At 42.4% G+C, this 18,254-nt stretch overlaps 1 protein-coding gene across 6 annotated transcripts; it reads left to right on the top strand.

Moving 5' to 3' along the window:
* The first annotated feature begins 1,311 nt into the window (after positions 1 to 1,311).
* Positions 1,312 to 17,783, top strand: NAA40 (N-alpha-acetyltransferase 40, NatD catalytic subunit). Of its 6 annotated transcripts, none has more exons than XM_081968278.1 (9): positions 1,312 to 1,330; positions 5,551 to 5,646; positions 7,183 to 7,235; positions 7,851 to 7,946; positions 8,753 to 8,911; positions 10,377 to 10,460; positions 11,366 to 11,443; positions 11,734 to 12,392; positions 12,423 to 17,783. In XM_081968278.1, the coding sequence occupies exons 2-8, from the start codon at positions 5,608 to 5,610 to the stop codon at positions 11,873 to 11,875; spliced, it is 651 nt and encodes a 216-aa protein (XP_081824404.1). In that variant the 5' UTR covers positions 1,312 to 1,330; positions 5,551 to 5,607; the 3' UTR covers positions 11,876 to 12,392; positions 12,423 to 17,783. The 6 variants fall into 6 exon arrangements, with proteins under 6 accessions (XP_081824404.1, XP_081824403.1, XP_081824406.1 ...); XM_081968277.1 differs by having other exon boundaries at positions 5,528 to 5,646; XM_081968275.1 differs by lacking the exon at positions 1,312 to 1,330 and adding an exon at positions 1,580 to 1,752.
* The last annotated feature ends 471 nt before the right edge of the window (positions 17,784 to 18,254 follow it).

The raw sequence follows: 18,254 nt of genomic DNA, 5'->3' as shown, positions 1-18,254 counted from the left end.
TTTCTACTAGTTAGCTTTTATTTGGGGTGGGGGTTAGATAATCTTCAACACGAGCTCCCTCTGCTGCTTGCTTTAGATTCCTAGCCGGCACGAGGGCCCCCTTTTTATCATTTATCTGATTCCAGAAGGATTTGGAAGGAAATTGAGCGCTCCAACCTGAAAACTTAATTTAAAAAAAAAATCCGATTTTTGGGGGAAGGGGGAAGGATTGCAAAAGGAAAGGATTTTGAAGAAGCTTTCCATGAAAGGTCTGTCTTGGGGGTGTGGGGAAGGAAGTTTCATTGATCAATATCGCGTTCTGAAGCTTTATAAGGGCATGCGGATAATTATTTATTTCCTTGTATGATTTGATAGCTTATTAGTAACCTTGACTATCACTAAGTGTTGTATCTTTTTATTCTTAATGAATGCATTTTATTCTCCTTATGTACACGGAGAGCATCTGCACCAAAGACAAATTCCTTGTGTGTCCAATCACACTTGGCCAATAAAGAATTCTATTCTATTCTATTGTTATTCTTATTTCTATTGTTATTGTTATTCCTGTCCTGTCCTACTCTACTCTACTCTTATTTCTATTCTATTCTTATTCTCTATTCCACTCCTATTCTATTCTATTCTATTCTATTCTTATTCTTATTCTTATTTTTATTCTCTATTCCATTCCACTCCACTTCTATTCTATTCTATTCTTCGGGCACCCGAAGATTTGATTTATTTATATTTCCTCTTTGCCATTCAGGAGAAATTTTAAGACTTGTTTTTTTTTGGGGGGGGGGAAGGGAGGAGAAATGTTTTCTCAGGCAAAGTTCATGTATCACGCTTACCTCTACTTTTCTGGGGATGCAAGGTTAATTAGAATGCTGTCTGCAATCATGGTTTGATTTAAACCATGGTTAAATAAAAACATGTCTTCATTTGCCATAGGAAAATAATTTTCTGACTTATTTTTTATTTTTTTATTTCATTTCATTATTTTACTCATTATTTCATTAATTTATTTTAATTTATTTTTTATTATTTTATTTTAGTTGTTTTATTTATATTTTGATTAATTTAATCTTTTATTATTTTATTTTATTTTAGTTATTTTATTTTTCAAAATTTATTTTATTTTATTAATCACAACTGCTGGCAGAGGAAGTCTTTCATTCACATTATTAATCAATATTGAATTAATATCAATCAAGATTAAAATGTCTTTCTTTCTTTTTTTTGCTCTAGCCAATCAGCGGCTAAGAAATTCCATTTCCCCACCTACCCCCCCTCGCCCGCGGAACTCGAGTTAAAAGGCGGGGTTTAGGGAAAGGGGCGGAGCGGTTCCAAGAACGTGAGTGCGCACGCGCGCCTCCTCCTCCTTCTCCTCCTCTCCTTTCATCCCTATTCTTGTTGGGCTCCTAGCTAAACCCTCGGCGCTTTCCCGCTCTTTTCGCCCTTCCTGCCCCTCCAGTCCCGCCCTTCTCCTCCCGCCTATTCTCTCCTCCTCCGCGCGCACGCGTCCGAGAAGAAGCGCTCCCTGCTTTTCCGCCCTCTCTTTCGCCCTTACGCCTCGCTGCGCAGGCGCGGGCGGCCTCGCGCCGTCGCGTCAGGCGGTTCTTTAGGCCGCGCTTTGCCTTCCCGGCCGTTGGGGAGGGGGTCTCTGCGCAGGCGCAGTAGCTTCGTAGCTTTTTTTTTTTAAGTCTATCTACGCCCTCTCGGGTCACGCATCATTGGGGAGGCTGTGGGGGGCTCGCGGTCGCCATCACCATGGGGGTAAGGGGGGGTTGAGGGAGGGAGGGGGCAGGGCTGGAGTCGGAGGGGGGGCAGGAACTGCGACGGCGGGGTCATGTTTGAGGAGGGGGCTACAAAGGGAGGAGATGAATATAAGGGGGGGTCGTGGGGGGGCGAATTTGAGGTAATGGGTTGAAAAGCCTGGCTTGTGAGGGGGAATAAAATTAAGGATGGAGGGCCAGGCTGTAAATTGAGGAGGGGGCTGGGGGGAAAATAAAATTAGAGAAAAACATGGGTGGGGAGGTTGTCAGGATCAAGAAGAGGGGGGGGAGAAGAAGAAATGGGGTCTCTGTATTTATTATTCTAATGTATACATCTGCCCACCTCATAGATAGCTTTAGTATATATCTCTTAGAGAGGGGGGGAAATGGGGGTCGGTGGGGCTTATACTTGAAATATTAAGCAGAGTTTGCAGGGGGGGGGGTTGTTGTTTAAAGTCTTTTCTCCAAGATGGTGCTAAACTACAGTTCCCATCCTCCACAGCCAAAGGGGGGGATCTTACCAAGTCAAGGGGTTGCTTTGGGGTGGAAGGAGGATATTGGACAGATGGAAGATGGACAGACAGACAATAGATAATAGAGATAGGTAGGTAGGTAGATGAGAGACAGACAGACAATCATAGACAGACATTGATAATTGATGGAGATAGAGATAATAGATTGTAGATAGAGGGATGATAGAATATATAGAAATATGATAGAGAAAATACCTAAATAGAAAGAGATAGATAGATATAGAGATAGATGGATTGATACAGACAGATACAGTCATAGACAGATATAGATTAGATAGAGTGACAAGCTCTATAGGTAAAAGATTGTAGCTAGATAGATGGATGATAGAAGAAAAAGAGAGAGATAGACAGATAATCATAGACAGATATTGATAATTGGTATAGATAGATATAAATAATAGATTATATAGATGGATGATAGAATATATAGAAAGATGATAGAGAAAATACCTAAATAGAAAGAGATAGATAGATATACAGATAGATAGATAGATAGATGGATTGATACAGGCAGATACAGTTATAGACAGATATAGATAAGATAGATGTAGATAAGAGCGACAAGCTCTATAAATAAAAGATTGTAGATAGATGAATGGATGATAGAAGATAGAGATAGATAGATAGACAGACAATCATAGACAGATATTGATAATAGATAGATATAAATAATAGATTATATAGATGGCTGATAGAATATATAGAAAGAGATGATAGAGAAAATACCTAAATAGAGATAGATAGATATAGAGATAGATAGATAGATGATAGATAGATAGATAGATAGATAGATAGATAGATAGATAGATACAGACAGATACAGTCATAGACAGATATAGATAAGATAGATGTAGATGGAGCGACAAGCTCTATAGATAAAAGATTGTAGATAGATGGATGGGTGATAGAAGATAGAGATAGACAGGCAGATAATCATAGACAGATATTGATAATAGATATAGATAGATATAAATAATAGATTATATAGATGGATGATAGAATATATAGAAAGAGGTGATAGAAAATACCTAGATAGAAAAAGATAAGAGATAGAGATAGATAGACACAGTCATAGACAGATATAGATAATAGGTAGATGTAGATAGAAAGACAAACATAGATGATAGATAGATAGACAGACAGACAGACAGACATAGATAAATAGATAACAGATGTTTTGCCCCTTTCTCTGACCTTTCTTGCCACAATTGTTAAGTGATTCACTGCAGTTGTTAAATGAAGAGCACAGCTGTTGAGTCAATGTGGCTTCCCCGTTGACTTCGCTGGTCAGAAGGTCATAAAATGGGATCGCGTGATCTCAAGACATAGGTCGTAGATATGAGTCCGTTGCCAAGCACCTGAATATTGATTACACAAGTGAGGGAGAACGGTCCCAAGTGCCAAAAAATGCTCCTAAGTCCCTTTTTTTTCCCATCCATGTTGTAACTTGGAATGGTCCCTAAATGAAGGTGAGGACTACCTGTGTAGTGTGCCTTGAAGTGGGTACGGAGCCTCTTACACCATCTACCAACTCTGCTCTCACTTTCTCAAGTCATTTCCTAGCCAAGCACACACACAGAATAAATTGGAAAAGATGGCCTGGCTTGAACTTTCGAGAGGTGGTGGAAGGGTTGCAGGGAGGTTAAACATACGTTTCTGGCTTGAAACCCCAGAGCTGCTGACTCATCAGCCTGGCAGAAAGTTTGGATTTATTTTATTATTATTTTTTGGTTAAAAAAAGGAGCCTTTCTAAGACACATTTGTGCGAGCTTGCAATGGTAGAAATGAGGGGGAAAAGCTATAGGATCAAAGCTGCAAGAGGCCTGCATTCCTGGTAAGATTTGCTTCTTTGTTCTCAAATCTGCCTCACCGCACATTTTGAATTTCCAAGGAACAGTCTCCAAATTAAATATATCTATATATATCTATATAGATAGATAGATGATAGATAGATAGATGATAGATAGATAGATAGATGATAGATAGATACATAGATACATAGATAGATGATAGATAGATAGATGTGAGAGAGAGAGAGGAGTTTCCGATCGCCATGAGCTGAAAAACGATGCATTAAAGGAAGTAGAGTTTGAAGTATTTGCTTGTTTATTCACAACTTTTTTAAAAACCAAAAACTACATATTTTAATTGGCTTCATCCACAGAAAAGTTTACTTTACCAACTGGGGACGTTGTTGTCAATCAGGAAGGTTTTATTCTTTGTTGCTGTAATGGAGATAAGCTTTGGATTGACAGCTTTCATTGGTTTCTCAGAATCCATGGGTTGGTCAAGGTGTCCCAAATTTCGAGTTTTATTTTATTTGATTTGGATCATATTAACTGCGGGAATGCTGCAACGGTGATATCCGTGGAAGCACTGAAGATCCGTCCCTGTTTCTTAGCAATGTTGTAATTTTGAGCTGGTCATTAAACAAACGGTTGTAATTTGAGGACTACCTATACTTCAGGCCTTGTAGAAAGTACAGTCTAGACGTTACAACAGTTCATTTAGTGACCGTTCACAGTTACAACACCCCAGAAAAAAGCAACTTCATGACCGTTTTCCCACATTTATTACCGTTGCAGCATCCCTATGGTTACCTGATCAAAATTCAGACCACTACCAATGGTTGGTTCCAGATCCCGTTCCAACTGGTACAGTTGGAATGGGCCCGGCATCGCCCTCATGGGCGCGCAAATGCAGGGGGCGCATGCATGCGTCGTGCCTGCCAGCGACACTTCTGCAAGCCTCTGCGACGCTCCAGCTGCTTGGTGGAGCGTCGTGCAGGCGCCGTGCACGGAAGCGTCGAAGGCTTTAAAGGACAGGTAAGGAGCTCGGGCGGGCAGGTGGCCCCTCCGGAGCACCATACCGGAACAGTACCTGGTGCTCCGGGCAGGCTCCGGTACGCCCGTACTGCCTGCAACCCACCACTGCAACTGACTCATATTTATGACGGTTGCAATGTCCTGGGGTCACTTAACCCTTTTTGCGACATTCTGACAAGCCAAGTCGATGGAGAAGCCAGATCCACTTAACAACCCTGTTAATACCCTAACAGCTGCGGTGATTTGCTTAACAACCGTGTCAAGAAAGGCCATAAAATGGGGGGAAGTTCACTTAGCTGCCTCGCTCATCAACATACATTTTGAGCTCAATTGTGGTCGTAAGTCAAGGACTACCTGCGGCGGAAGAAGCCTTAATAGATGGGGAACTGTTCAGTTTTGTTTGTGTGTTGTGTCTTAGCATTTCAACCCTCCTGGTTGCAGAGGAAGTCCAGTAAAGGGAAGGAGAAGAAGCAGAAGCGGCTGGAGGAGCGGGCAGCCATGGATGCTGTCTGTGCCAAGGTTGAGGCGGCGAATAAAGTGAGTTTTTCTCCTTTTTTATTCCAAGTCTTTATTATTCTACCATGCAAAGTAGGTCTTGTCTTCCAGCTTTTTTCTTAACGGCTATATATAAAAAAAAACACCTTGTATAAAACCCAATTAGTACAGTTAAAATCTAGAGAAGGGTGCAGTGCAGCCATATCCAATCTTGGCAGCTTTAAGGCTTGTGGACTTCAACTCCCAGAATTCCCAAAGCTGGCTGGAGAATTCTGGGAGTTGAAGTCCACAAGTCTTAAAAGTTGCCGAAGTTGGACACCCTTAATGGTAGTGGTTAGAAAAGCAACTCAACTTCTGATTCCACTCCCTGCCTCTGTCCTGAAAGTTACTGAATAGTTTTACCCCCAATAATTGCATAATTAGGGATGCGTGAAGTGGGGAAAATAATAAAGCTTTCCTATACAGGCAGGACTTACTGGGAGTAGAATTTCCGTTGCTAAGCAAGGCAGCTGTTAAGTGAGTCCTGCCTGATTTGATTGATCTTCAATGATATTATTTTTATAATATAGATAGTCCTCGACTTATAACCAAGGGATGCAGTGGCTAAGACGCTGAGCTTGTCGATCAGAAAGGTCGGCAGTTCATCAGTTTGAATCCCGAGCGCTGCTTAACGGAGTGAGCTCCTGTTACTTGTCCCAGCTTCTACCAACCCAGCAGTTCGAAAGTGCGTAAAAAATGCAAGTAGGAAAATAGGAACCACCTTTGGTGGGATGGGAACGGCATTCCGTGCGCCTTCGGCATTGAGTCGTGCCGGCCACATGACCACGGAGACGTCTTCGGACAGCACTGGCTCTTCGGCTTTGAAACGGAGAGGAGCACCGCCCCCTAGAGTTGAGAAAGACTAGCACATATGCACGAGGGGGGGAACCTTTACTTTTACTACGACTTATGACCATTTAAGCAACTGTTCAAAGTAACAAAGGGTCCTGGAAGTTTCCGAGAAGCAGTTTTGAATAAGGAAGGGAAAACTTAGGGAAGTTTTCAGGGAAGCCCTGGGTTTAAGGTGTTGTTTGAATCCAGCCGCTGCCTTGTGTTTTATGGTTTCCTGCTGGTATCACCAAGCTTTTGCTTAGCAACCTGTCCAGACCTCATTTGAAAAGCTGGACTCCCGGGGATTGAAGCATTGTTTTTAAACAGTGTTTTGAAGATGGGAGAACCCAGATCTGCGAGTTTATTTCTTGCCTGACACGAACGAATTGGTGATATTGAAAGTCTTTGTCCTCTAGGAAGGTTCTGGTGTTTAGAGAAGGAATGCCACTTGGAGGAGCTGATCGTTATTAGACACTAGTCAGAATATCTACCGACTGCTCTCACTGTTAGGACATTTCTCCTTATTTCTAAGCCGGATCTCTCCTTGATTAGTTTTCCATCCATTGTTTCCTGTTTCGCCTTCAGGTGCTTTGGAGAACAGGTGGACTCCCTCTTCCTTGTGGCAGCCCCTCAGTGACAAATCACTGTTTCACCGTTCTCCCCACATCAACTTTTGAGTTTCTCTAATGACTTCCTTTCTTTGTACAGCTGGGAGACCCCTTAGAAGCTTTTCCCGTCTTCAAGAAATACGACAGAAACGGGTGAGTAAAAAGCCCGTGTCCTTTTTTGAGGTGAGAGATTCGAATCCAGGCCTCTCTTTCTTCACTAAAATAATTATAAAGCCTCACTCTTGTCCTGCTTGAGGGCTGCATGACATTTCCTATCTCGCAACCCCCAGATTTAATTGCACTTCCACAAGTAATCCTAATCACGTATTTCTCAGGGTTCCAAATAGCATCCAAAATTAAATCAGAGTCCAAGGCAAAGTATTGCTCAAAGTTCCAATTCATTAAGAGATGTTGGCACATCTGGGAAAACTCGAATCTGAAAGCTTCCCGGTTTTCCCCACCCAGTTGAAAGTTCAAGATCTTGCCCCCACCCACCCACAAGTCCATCACATGGTCCAATCTCCCACTGCACTGCTGGCAGTTCCACCCATCCACTTCCGGTCCGGTGCAGAGGTGCAAAGACAAAGGATGACCTTGGCTTTCTAGAAAGAATGTTGTTATGGCTACATATCATCGAACTCCGTACAATCCCCTCCTCCCATTTTCCCACCATAGAAAACGCATAGCAGACTAATAGAAAGTGTGGCAGGCCAAAGACCCAAAAGGAAAGAGGGCTGCAGGCCTGACAGTATTGTTCTTCTGTTACAGACTGAACATTTCCATCGAGTGCAAACGCGTCTCCAGTTTGGAACCGGCTACCCTCGACTGGGCGTTTGAGCTGACCAAAACGAACATGCAGACCTTGTAAGGCCCTAAGGACACCCAGGGATAACGGGAGGCTGGTGGGCAGCCGTAGCCAATAATTGTGGTGTGAGCAAAAGGTGGCCCAACCTCACTCTCTCTGGTCCAAGAGCCAAAACATTTGATTTGTAAGAGAAAAAAGTGCCCCCAAAATACAGGTAAACCTCCACTTCCAACAACTTGTTTAGTGACCGTTCTCAAGTCACAACAGCACTGAAAAAGCGGCTTATAACCGTTTTTCACACTTGCGACCGTTGCAGCATCCCCATGGTTAACGTGATAAAAATTTGGCCGCTTGGCAACTGACTCACATTTATGACGCTTGCAGTGTCCTAGGGAGGTGGGTGGGTGGGTGTCATGTGATCCCCCTTTGCGACCTTCTGACCAGCAAAGTCAATGGGGAAGCCCGATTTGCTTAACCGGGTTACTAACTTCACTTCTGCAGGCATTCGCTTAACAACTGTGGCAAGAAAAGTTGTAAAATGGGGCAAAACTCACTTAACGACTGTCCCGCTTAGCCACAGAAATGTTGGGCTCTGTTGTGGTTATAAGCAGAGGACGACCCGTACGAGGATCCGCGGGATGTGTTGTAACTTTTAACAATTACAACATTTCAGTGTTGTAACTTAACGATCAGTAAATGAATGGTTGCAAATCAAGGACTACCTGTAGTGGCTCTGGAGAGACATATTCCGAATATGATCCCTGCATAAGGATTCCCAACTTCCCTGGACAGAAGATTGTTGATCCCATCCTGAAGGATCTTCTCGTTTCTCTCTCTCTGGTTTTTTTCTGTCCCCCTTCGAAAGGTATGAGCAGAGCGAGTGGGGATGGAAAGACCGGGAAAAACGGGATGAAATGACCGACGACAGGGCTTGGTACTTAATCGCTTTGGAAAACGGCTCCCTTCCTGTGGCCTTCTCGCATTTCCGCTTTGACGTCGAATACGGAGAGGAGGTTCTCTATTGGTAGGATTTCTCACTTGGAATTTCAGCAGCTGGATTGCGGTCTTCACCAGGCAGGAAGGTCCAGTGGAATGGAATAGAAAATATGGGATGGGATGGAATAGAATTAGAATAGAATAGAAAAAGAATAGAATAGAAAAGGGATAGAATAGAATAGAAAAAGAATAGGATAGAATAATAATAGAATTCATAGAATGGAATAGAAAATATGGGATGGGATGGAATAGTATTATAATAGAATAGAAAAAGAATAGAATAGAAAAGGAATAGAATAGAATAGAACAGAAAAGGAATAGAAAAGGAATAGAATAGAAAAAGAATAGAATAGAATAATAATAGAATTCATAGAATGGAATAGAAAATATGGGATGGAATAGAAATAGTATAGAATAATAATAGAATAGAATTAATAGAATAGCATAGAAAATATGGGATGGGATGGAATAGAAATAGAATAAGAATTAATGGAATAGAATAGAAAATATGGGATGGGATGGGATAGAATAGAACAATAGAAATAGAATAGAATGATAATAGAATAGAATTAATAGAATGGAATAGAAAGATGGGATGGAATAGAATAGAATTAATAGAATGGAATAGAAAAGATGGGATGGAATAGAAATAGAATAGAATAAGAATGAATGGAATAGAATAGAAAATATGGGATGGGATAGAATAGAATAGAACAAGAATAGAATAGAATAATAAGAATAGAATAATAATAGAATAGTATTGATGGAATGAAATGAAATAGAAAATATGGAATGGAATAGAAAATACAGAATGGCATGGAAGAGAATGCAGGAAAAATGCAGCGTAAGCAAGAACAGAACAGCGATGGCACTAAGACTTATATACCACTTCATAGCGCTTTTAAGCCCTCTCTAAGCAGTGTACAGAGTCAGCCTAATGCCTTAACAATCTGGGTTCTCATTTTACCCACCTCGGAAGGGTGGAATGCTGAGTCAACCTTGAGCCCCATTAGAATCGAACTCCAGGCTGTGGGTAGAGTTGGCCTGCAATACTGCGTTCTAGCCACTGCGCCACCAGGGCTCTATGATGGAAAGGATCATTTGTGCCTGCAAAACAAATCCAGAATCTGCTGTGTGCCAACCATGTCTCCTTAATGTGACACCCAAATGCGTTTCAAACGACCCCCGTCTTTGGCACTTCATCAGTTATTTTCATATCTGGTTGGTCTCCTTGTTTCAAGCTTATCGAATGCCGAAATCCTCGAGCAAGCTTTCAATATTTATTTTAAGTGTTTAAATAGTTGCAAGCACTGATTTCAAATTGAAACAAAAAAAAAAGGGTTTTTTTCTTCTATCGATTGAAAGCTCCTATCTTCTGAATAGTGTTTCCAAATTCGGCATTTTGTACTTCAAATGGCAATAACAAAGATCATAGATGGCACAGCTGGGGCATTGGTATTTGCTTACCGTGTTTTCTCTCTTTCTTGCTCTAGCTATGAAATACAGCTGGAAAGCAAAGCAAGAAGGAAAGGCCTCGGCAAGTTCCTCATTCAGATCCTGCAGCTTGTGGCAAACAGGTAGGCCTTTGCTTTCCCATTGTTTCTGAGCTACAAATCCAGGCTTCCTTAAAAAGCATGAAGCAGAGTCCAAACTTCCAATAATCCAAAGGATTTTGACTTCTACGTAGAATAGAACAGAATAGCATAGCATAGAATAGAATAGAATTCTTTATTGGCCAAATGTGATTGGACACACAAGGAATTTTTCTTTGGTGCAGATGCTCTCAGTGCACATAAAGAAAAACAAAATAGAATACATTCATCAATAATCATAAGATACAACACTTAGTGATACTCATAGGTTACTCATAAGCAATGGAATAGAATAGGATTCAGAATAGAATAGAATTCTTTATTGGCCAAGTGGACACACAAGGAATTTGCCTTTGGTGCAGATGCTCTCAGTGTACATAAAAAGACAAGATACATTAGTCAAGAATCATAAGGTACAACACTTAGTGATAGTCATAGGATACTATGAATCGGGAAACAATATCAATATAAACCTTAAGGATACAAGCAGCAAAGTTACAGTCCTGCAGTCGTAAGTGGGAGGAGATGGGTGATAGGAACGATGAGACAACTAATAGTAAGAGTAAGGCAACCTTGGTGAATATAGTGGTGAGGGAATTATTTGTTTAGCAGAGTGATGGATTAGTTCTGGATTAGATTTGTTAAGATTTACACTGCTGTGAAAATTAAAATTCCGTGGCAATAATGCTTCCCATGCTACGTGGAAAGAGAAAAGGATCATTTTTGGACAAATACATTGAAGTGTGTTTAATTTCTCCTTTTGTGTAGAACTAGAAATTGACACCCCCCCCCCCCAAATGAAGCTTTTTAGGAACACTGCATTCCTCTCCCCCCCCCCCTTGTTTTTCTCTCAGTCCATTCTGATCTTGGCTCTTCCTGACTTTCCTCAGCACACAGATGAAGAAAGTCATGCTAACAGTCTTCAAACATAACCACGGAGCCAACCACTTCTTCAGGGAAGCTTTACAGTAAGTCAAAATGATTTGATTTCATTATTCTCGCTTTCCAAGTCAGGAAGAACAAGGGGAGCGCTGGATAATTGGGTGGGTTTTTTTTTTAATTTAAAAAAAAACATGGCTTTTTAGCACATCGCCTCCCTGCTTAGATTAGAGCGTTCACCCTGTTAAAATTATTTCGACCAACACCAAACCGTTTCCCCAAATGCGATCAATTTTATTGAGGAAAACACCAGCTGGAAGGTCTGTGTGTGTGGGCCTGCTATTTTTTTTTTTTTAAAGCAATTGTCCTGACCCTTTAGATTTGAAATAGACGATACCTCACCGAGCATGTCCGGCTGCTGTGGGGAAGACTGCTCCTACGAGATCCTCAGCCGGAGGACCAAATTTGGGGAGAGCCAGCAGGCTCACTTGGGCACTCCATGTGGAGGCTGCTGCCATTGAGGTGCTCCTTCCGTGCCCTCCGAAATAACCCTCCCAGCATAAGCGTGCCTTCCTCGTGGCTCCTCTTGACCTGTTCCCCCCCGGCGTCTCCGATTCTTGCTGCATTCTCAAGTCAAGAAGAACAGAACTCCCGGGGTTACATCCCGGATCCCGGGATCAAGAGATCTTCCTCCCTATCGGAGGTCCTTTAAATCAAAGCCAAGAGACCTACCTTTAGGACCGATCTTGCTTTACCTGCAGCTTTTGAACCGAAGGTGGGAATCTACGAGGTGTTTTTTCCCCCCTCCCTCTCTTTTTCTTTTTCCACGAAAAATTGGCGGGGTTTCCTGCCTAAAGGCATTGGCAAGAATTAGTGAGCCTTTCTCTGCGGATGAAGGATAGACTTTGGGGGTGGCTGATCAAATTATTGCCTTTGAATAATTTGCAACTCTGGGCTTATAATTTTGTGGGAGAACTGGAGCAGGTTTTAAAAGAACATACTTCCTCTGAATCAAATCATTGGGAAGATCTTCTTTAGGTGTGTGTATCAAATCAAGATCTTCTTTAGGTGTGTGTATCAAATCAACTCTGGTTGTCTGGGCTTTTATAGGAAAAGGAGGAGGGGGGGATCCACACAGATTTTTAGAACTGGATCCTAAGTACAACATGGTGCAACTGGTTATATTTCCCTCCTTGTGTGTTGGAGGACAATATCTGCGCGAACGGATTATTCCGCGCAGCCTGCTCTCGGTTAGTCCCCAAGCCTGTACCTTCAGCCTAACTAAAATGGCATGATTTCTTTCTCAGCGAGCTGTGCTAAGAAGCAACTCGGAGTGGTTTTCGTTGCCCGAACGCTCCCAGTAAAAGCAGTTGTGCAAGAGCAAATAATCCCAGTTCCCCTAGGAGCGTCTTCTTATTGTTTAGGAAATCCTCTCTAGCCTGTTTGTTTCGGAATGAAAAATTGTCAGCAGACATGAGCTCACAATGATAACATTGGTTTATTCCAAGGTCTTGATTTTCCTTTTAGACTTTTTCATCGATGGATTTCTCCCCTGAAAATTTAAAAAAAAAGTGGAAAGGTGGTTAAGCACGTTGAGTGTGGCATGCAAAATACTTTACATTTTGAAGCCGAAATAATACTTTTGTATATATTGTGGGTGTTTCCTCGTTTTTTTTTTATTTTTTTGCATTTTGGGATAGTTTTGTTTAACAGAAGCAATTTTCAAAAGAACTACTCTTATTAAAGCCAGTAACTTTTGCTGGGATCAAAGGGAACAGCCTGATGTATTTTTAAAAGAAAAAGTTAACTGGAGGTGGGAGGGGGGGGTGCAGTTTGTCTGTTTTTAAAATAAACATTCGGTTTGATCTCCAGTGGGCTGTAAGTGTATATATGTGTTCTCAAGTACAGCTTCCCTTGTGATGTACTTTGAGGTTTTTTTTTAAAGAGCTAAAACTGGGTGCTCTGCTTTTCCTAAACATTCAAGAAGAATGTCTTTTGCGTCGAACCATTGGAGAACTTTCTCTCCCGTCTGAATACTTTTCTACGGGCCACTTTAAAAAGTCAGCTTCAAACAAAGGATCGCCAGTTCTGTTCTTCGTTTCAAGAGTTTTCATTTCTTCTTGTTCTATTGGAGGCCGACGGTCATCCTCCCAAGGCCTGTCCTAAAAATGGGCATTTGAGTTTGCGAACGAGAGGCAAGCCAAAAATAAATCAATCAATATGGAAGCTTCCACACGTATGCTCACTTGGGGAATTCTGGGAGTTGAAGTCCCAAGTAGCCACGGTTGAGAGACATGGGCTTAGCGGATGGCAGCTGTGGAGAGCAAGGCCCTAGTTGAATTGATAGTTTACATCAGTGGTGAAATTCATTTTTTTTTTTACTACTGGTTCTGTGGACGTGGCAGGGGAAGGATACTGCAAAATCCCCATTCCTGGGGGAAGGATATTGCAAAATCTCCATTCCCACCCCATTCTGGGGCCAGCCAGAGGTGGTATTTGCCGGTTCTCCAAACTACTCAAAATGTCCACTGCCGGTTCTCCAGAACCTGCTGGATTTCACCCCTGGTTTACATCCAAAGACGGTTTAATTTCGGGCAGGATGGCCCAAAAAGCATGGTTTCTCTTGCCACCTGCCCAGAATAAACTAAAAATAGAAACGTTAAGCTACACAGAGGCCAACACAACTATGTTTGCCTGGCGATTGGCTAAGCAAGCCCGATGATTACGCAATGACTCACCTTGTGCTAGGAGCCCAGAAAATTGGGCTAATTGCATAAATAATGGTTAGTTTCACCAGGGCCAGATGTATCGTGCAAACACAGCTGCGGCTTTATCTTCTACCCTCGCAGCTTCCTTTGTCTGGAAGTTAAAATATATCTGCCAGAGGCCCCATCTTGCTCCTTAGCTGACCCCCCCCCCCAAAAAAAAGCTAGGTTCTTAGCATCTGGAAGGCTTGGCCAGTCTTGCTCCCTGCCAATAACAGGACTTTAACATTTCACCGTCTTGTTCCCTGCCCCGGCCGTTGAAAACCATCTTTCTTTCTTTCTTTTTAAACACAGTCCCTGAGAACTTTGATTAATTACCTTGTCTCATCCAAACAGGGAGCGAACAGCCTTCATAAAGATAATGCTTGTAAATGGATATCAGCAATAAAAGCCAGAGATAAGGATCAGTTAAGAGCCTTGCAGATATAAGTGTCGGTTCTTATCTGAATACAGCCAGGCTGCTGAAAAGGCTTGGCAAAGGAGCCTTTATGGGTCTGACAGCTTATTCTCCGTCACCCCCCCCCCAGGTTGAGAACGATGTTCAATCTTTTTAATTTAATGATTTATGGATTACGGTAAACTAGTGTGCTTCCTCCAACTTGTGGCCTAGCAGTTAAGGCACCAGGCTACAAAGCTAGTCCCACTTTAGGCATGAAAGCCGGCTGGGTGATTTTGGGCCAATTACCAGGAGACGGAGTTCTAGTCCTGCCTTAGGCATGGAAGCTGGCTGGGTCACTTAGCCAATCCTTCTTTTTCAGCCCTAACCTGCCTCACAGGGTTGTTGCGGGGAAATTGTGAGCTTTCCCGCTGTTGAGTTGTTTGTAAAAATAATGAAGGCAGGATATAAATAAATAAATAAAAATAAGCTTCTCCTCCACAATTCCCATCGAGCAGGGCTGTCTCCACCAGCAAGGAAATTAAAAAAAAATGAACGAGTTATTTCATGCATCTTCTCAAATTTGACAGTGCGATGTTGAACAAGCTTTTTGCCCATTCTGTCTACAAGGACGGTGGCCTCACAGTGAAGCAGCTTTTCCCAAAGGGAATAGGAAGGGAGGGGGATGTCCTCAGGTTATGACAGCTGCCAACAAAAATCACACTCCCCCCCTTTCCTTTGGGAAGAAGCCCTCCTTCCACAGGCCTTGAATTTACAACATTCTTGCTTATTTTGGGTAGAAACAGAAGGGCAAAGGACCTTCCGTAAGAAGTGAGATCCGCAGTTGTCATCAACTCCAAGGTGTAAACTTCTAGATCCTGTTCTGTTTAAAGCTTGCTCAGTGGCTAAGATCTATGCTTGTCGATCAGAAAGGTCGGCAGAATCCCGAGCACCGCTTAACGGAGTGAGCTCCCATGACTTGTCCCAGCTTCTGCCAACCTAGCCGTTCGAAAGCACGTAAAAAATGCAAGTAGGAAAATAGGAACCACCTTTGGTGGGAAGGGAACGGCGTTCCATGAACCTTCAGCGTTGAGTCATGCCGGCCACATGACTCCGGAGACGTCTTCGGACAGCGCTGGCTCTTCCGCTTTGAAACGGAGATAAGCACCACCCCCTAGAGTCAGGAACGACTGGCACAGGTGTGCGAGGGGAACCTTTACCTTTTACCTTTAATCAAAAAGACCCACCACACCTTGCTTTCTTTTCTCTTTCAAAAGTGCTGCTTTCTTTAGCAGTCAATGCAACGTGTGATATTTTGGGCAGTCTCCAAGGAGCGGCCCCAGCTGGCAAGGATCTCTCCCTTGTCACTTGGATATGTGACAGTTCCCTTTTTCGGAAGCAAAGCCAAACAGTGTTATCTTTCACATCCTCTTTATTGCTGTTTTGAAAGACATAAGGAAGAAGAGATGCTGGCTGAACGGAGGGAAAATTGCAATGAAAGTGGATTGGAAAAAACCTGTTTAGGTGGTCCTCAACTCAACGACCACAATTGAGCCCAACATTTCTATGGCTAAGCAAAAAAGAGTTATTAAGTGAGTTTTACCCCATTAACTGTGGCACAGCTGTGAATCCCTGCAGTTGTGACCTTAGGAACACGGTTGTTAAGCAAGTCTGACTTCCACAATTGACTACTTGTCAGAAGGTCACAAAAAAGGTACTGCAACCGTCGTAAATATGAATCAGTTGCCCAGCATCTGAGTTTTGATCACGCGACCACAGGGGATACTGCAATGGTTGTTCGGTGTGAAACGTGGTCATGTCGCCTTTTTCCGTGTCATGCTTTCAAACCGTTACTAAAGGAACGGTCGTAAGTCAAGGACTAGCTGCACGTGACTTTTCCAAGAAAGGAAACAATGTGGGTGTTTTGTGTTGCATTGAAAGATTGGGATTCAACGTTAATTGCTAGAAATTGTTGGGATGCCAGTTAGCAAACCAACCACAACTGTCACAGAAAAGAAACTGTAAAATTGGAGAGGGGGCTGAATCCCCCCAATTCCGGAAGAAAACAATTGAAGCCTCTTTGCATGGTTGCCATCTTCTCCAAGGGTTATAAAATCCGGACTTAATTTAAAAACATAAAAGTCTGAAAAAATGCGCTACTGACTCCATTGTGCGTTCTATATAGAGAAAGGTTTGCTAGCGCCTAGAGCGGCCTTACTCTATGGCTATTTGGTCCAAGGTTAGGTGGCCTCGCCGGAAATACGTTCTACACCTGACTGGTTCTCTATGGAGTCTTGGCATGGGCCAATGGAGGAACCGCAGCTCTTTTTAAGCGGAAGTGCCGACTTTTCCTAGCTTGCTCTATGGTGTACTGGCTGGAGCCGCTTCCGGTTTCCTCCTCCGGCTTTGGCCGCGGAGGGATGAAGGGAGCCGCTTCTCGCAGCAACAGCAGCCGCGTCGGTGGCGGTTTAAGGAGAAGCCGAGGCCGGAGGCTTCGGGGCCAGCCACTCCCATCCTTGAGCCCCCTCCCCGGGCCAAAGGGCATAGACATGTGGCAGGTAGCCCTGCTGGCAGAGGATGATGGAGTTTGTAGTCCTGCACGGCTGGAGGGGAGCCTGCACGAGTCTCTTGGGGAACTGAGTGGAGAAGGGAGATCGGGGGTGTAACTTGGGCGGAGAACATTTTGCATTGTTTCCAAATAATTGTGAATAAGCAATACTGTAAAGTTGGGCTCATGCTTCGCTTTTAGTGACCCCTGGATATGTGAAGTGCCTTCATTTTTTGAGGATGGAGTGATTAAGCTTCGGTCATTGGGTCTATAGTAAAATCTCTGAAGTTAATATAGTTTGCTGTGTTAACAAATTTAAGCAAACTATACCACGGCTTCTTACAGACTGAATATAAAATGCAGTACTGATCGGGTTTATTTTAATGACAGTTTTGTGGCTGTCAACCATATTTGGCTAGTTATCACACGATGTGGCATAAACCATGTTTTCAAACCTTTATAGCTAAATGGACATGAGAGTAAGCCAGAAATAAACTGCGACCTGGTTTTAGCTTGCTTTTATAGCTATAGATCACATTGTTTTCTGCTTTTTACAAGTTGCAAAGAAGGCTATAGAATAATTATATTGAGTTTTGTTTTGAAATTTGTTGTCTTGAACTGTCTAAGGAAGAGTTTTCCCCCCTCCCAATTTGCCTTCCAGGATGTTCAAATAATTAATTTGCATAATTATAATAACATTGAATAATTTGTTTCATGTTAATAAAAGCTCTTAAATGATATTTCCATGTTTCCTTAATTCTTGTTTGTTTTCACCAAAGTGTTGTTTGAAATGGTTAGTAAACAATTTTATATGCAAAATTTGCAAAAGGAGGAAAGAGATACTGGTTGACAATCTGAATAAATGCTTCCTAATTATAAACAATTCTGCAATAGTTTTGTCTAACTGTGTAATACCATGGGGGGGGGGAAACACCTACACCTTTTGCAGTGTTTCCAGTTAGGTGTGAATAAGCAAATTTAATGAGTGCTAATGATAGCACTGATCTGTTGTAGAAACAATTAACACAGATCTCAATGGCTGAAATTATATTTTCTTTTTTAAAAAATTAATAGTCCAATGCAGCAAAATCAGCTTTCATCCTTAACGTCTTGCCTTAAGGCACAAAAGCCTTAATTTAAGGTTAATTTGGGTGAGTCCTTCCCTCTCAGCCCACTTCACAGGATTGTTGTGGGGAAAATAGAAGGAAGGG

Source organism: Natrix helvetica (assembly GCF_964273705.1).
Source record: "Natrix helvetica genome assembly, chromosome: 16".
Lineage (NCBI taxonomy): Eukaryota > Metazoa > Chordata > Lepidosauria > Squamata > Natricidae > Natrix > Natrix helvetica.
The sequence above is the reverse complement of the archived record's forward strand: the minus strand, read 5'-3'. Positions and strand labels throughout refer to the sequence as shown.

Bases quoted from the DNA above. Each gene is read 5' to 3' on its own strand.
- NAA40 (XM_081968275.1), top strand. The intron at 7,947-8,752 runs GTAAGGCCCTAA...CCCCTTCGAAAG, and splicing joins AAAACGAACATGCAGACCTT to GTATGAGCAGAGCGAGTGGG. The intron at 8,912-10,376 runs GTAGGATTTCTC...TTCTTGCTCTAG, and splicing joins GGAGAGGAGGTTCTCTATTG to CTATGAAATACAGCTGGAAA.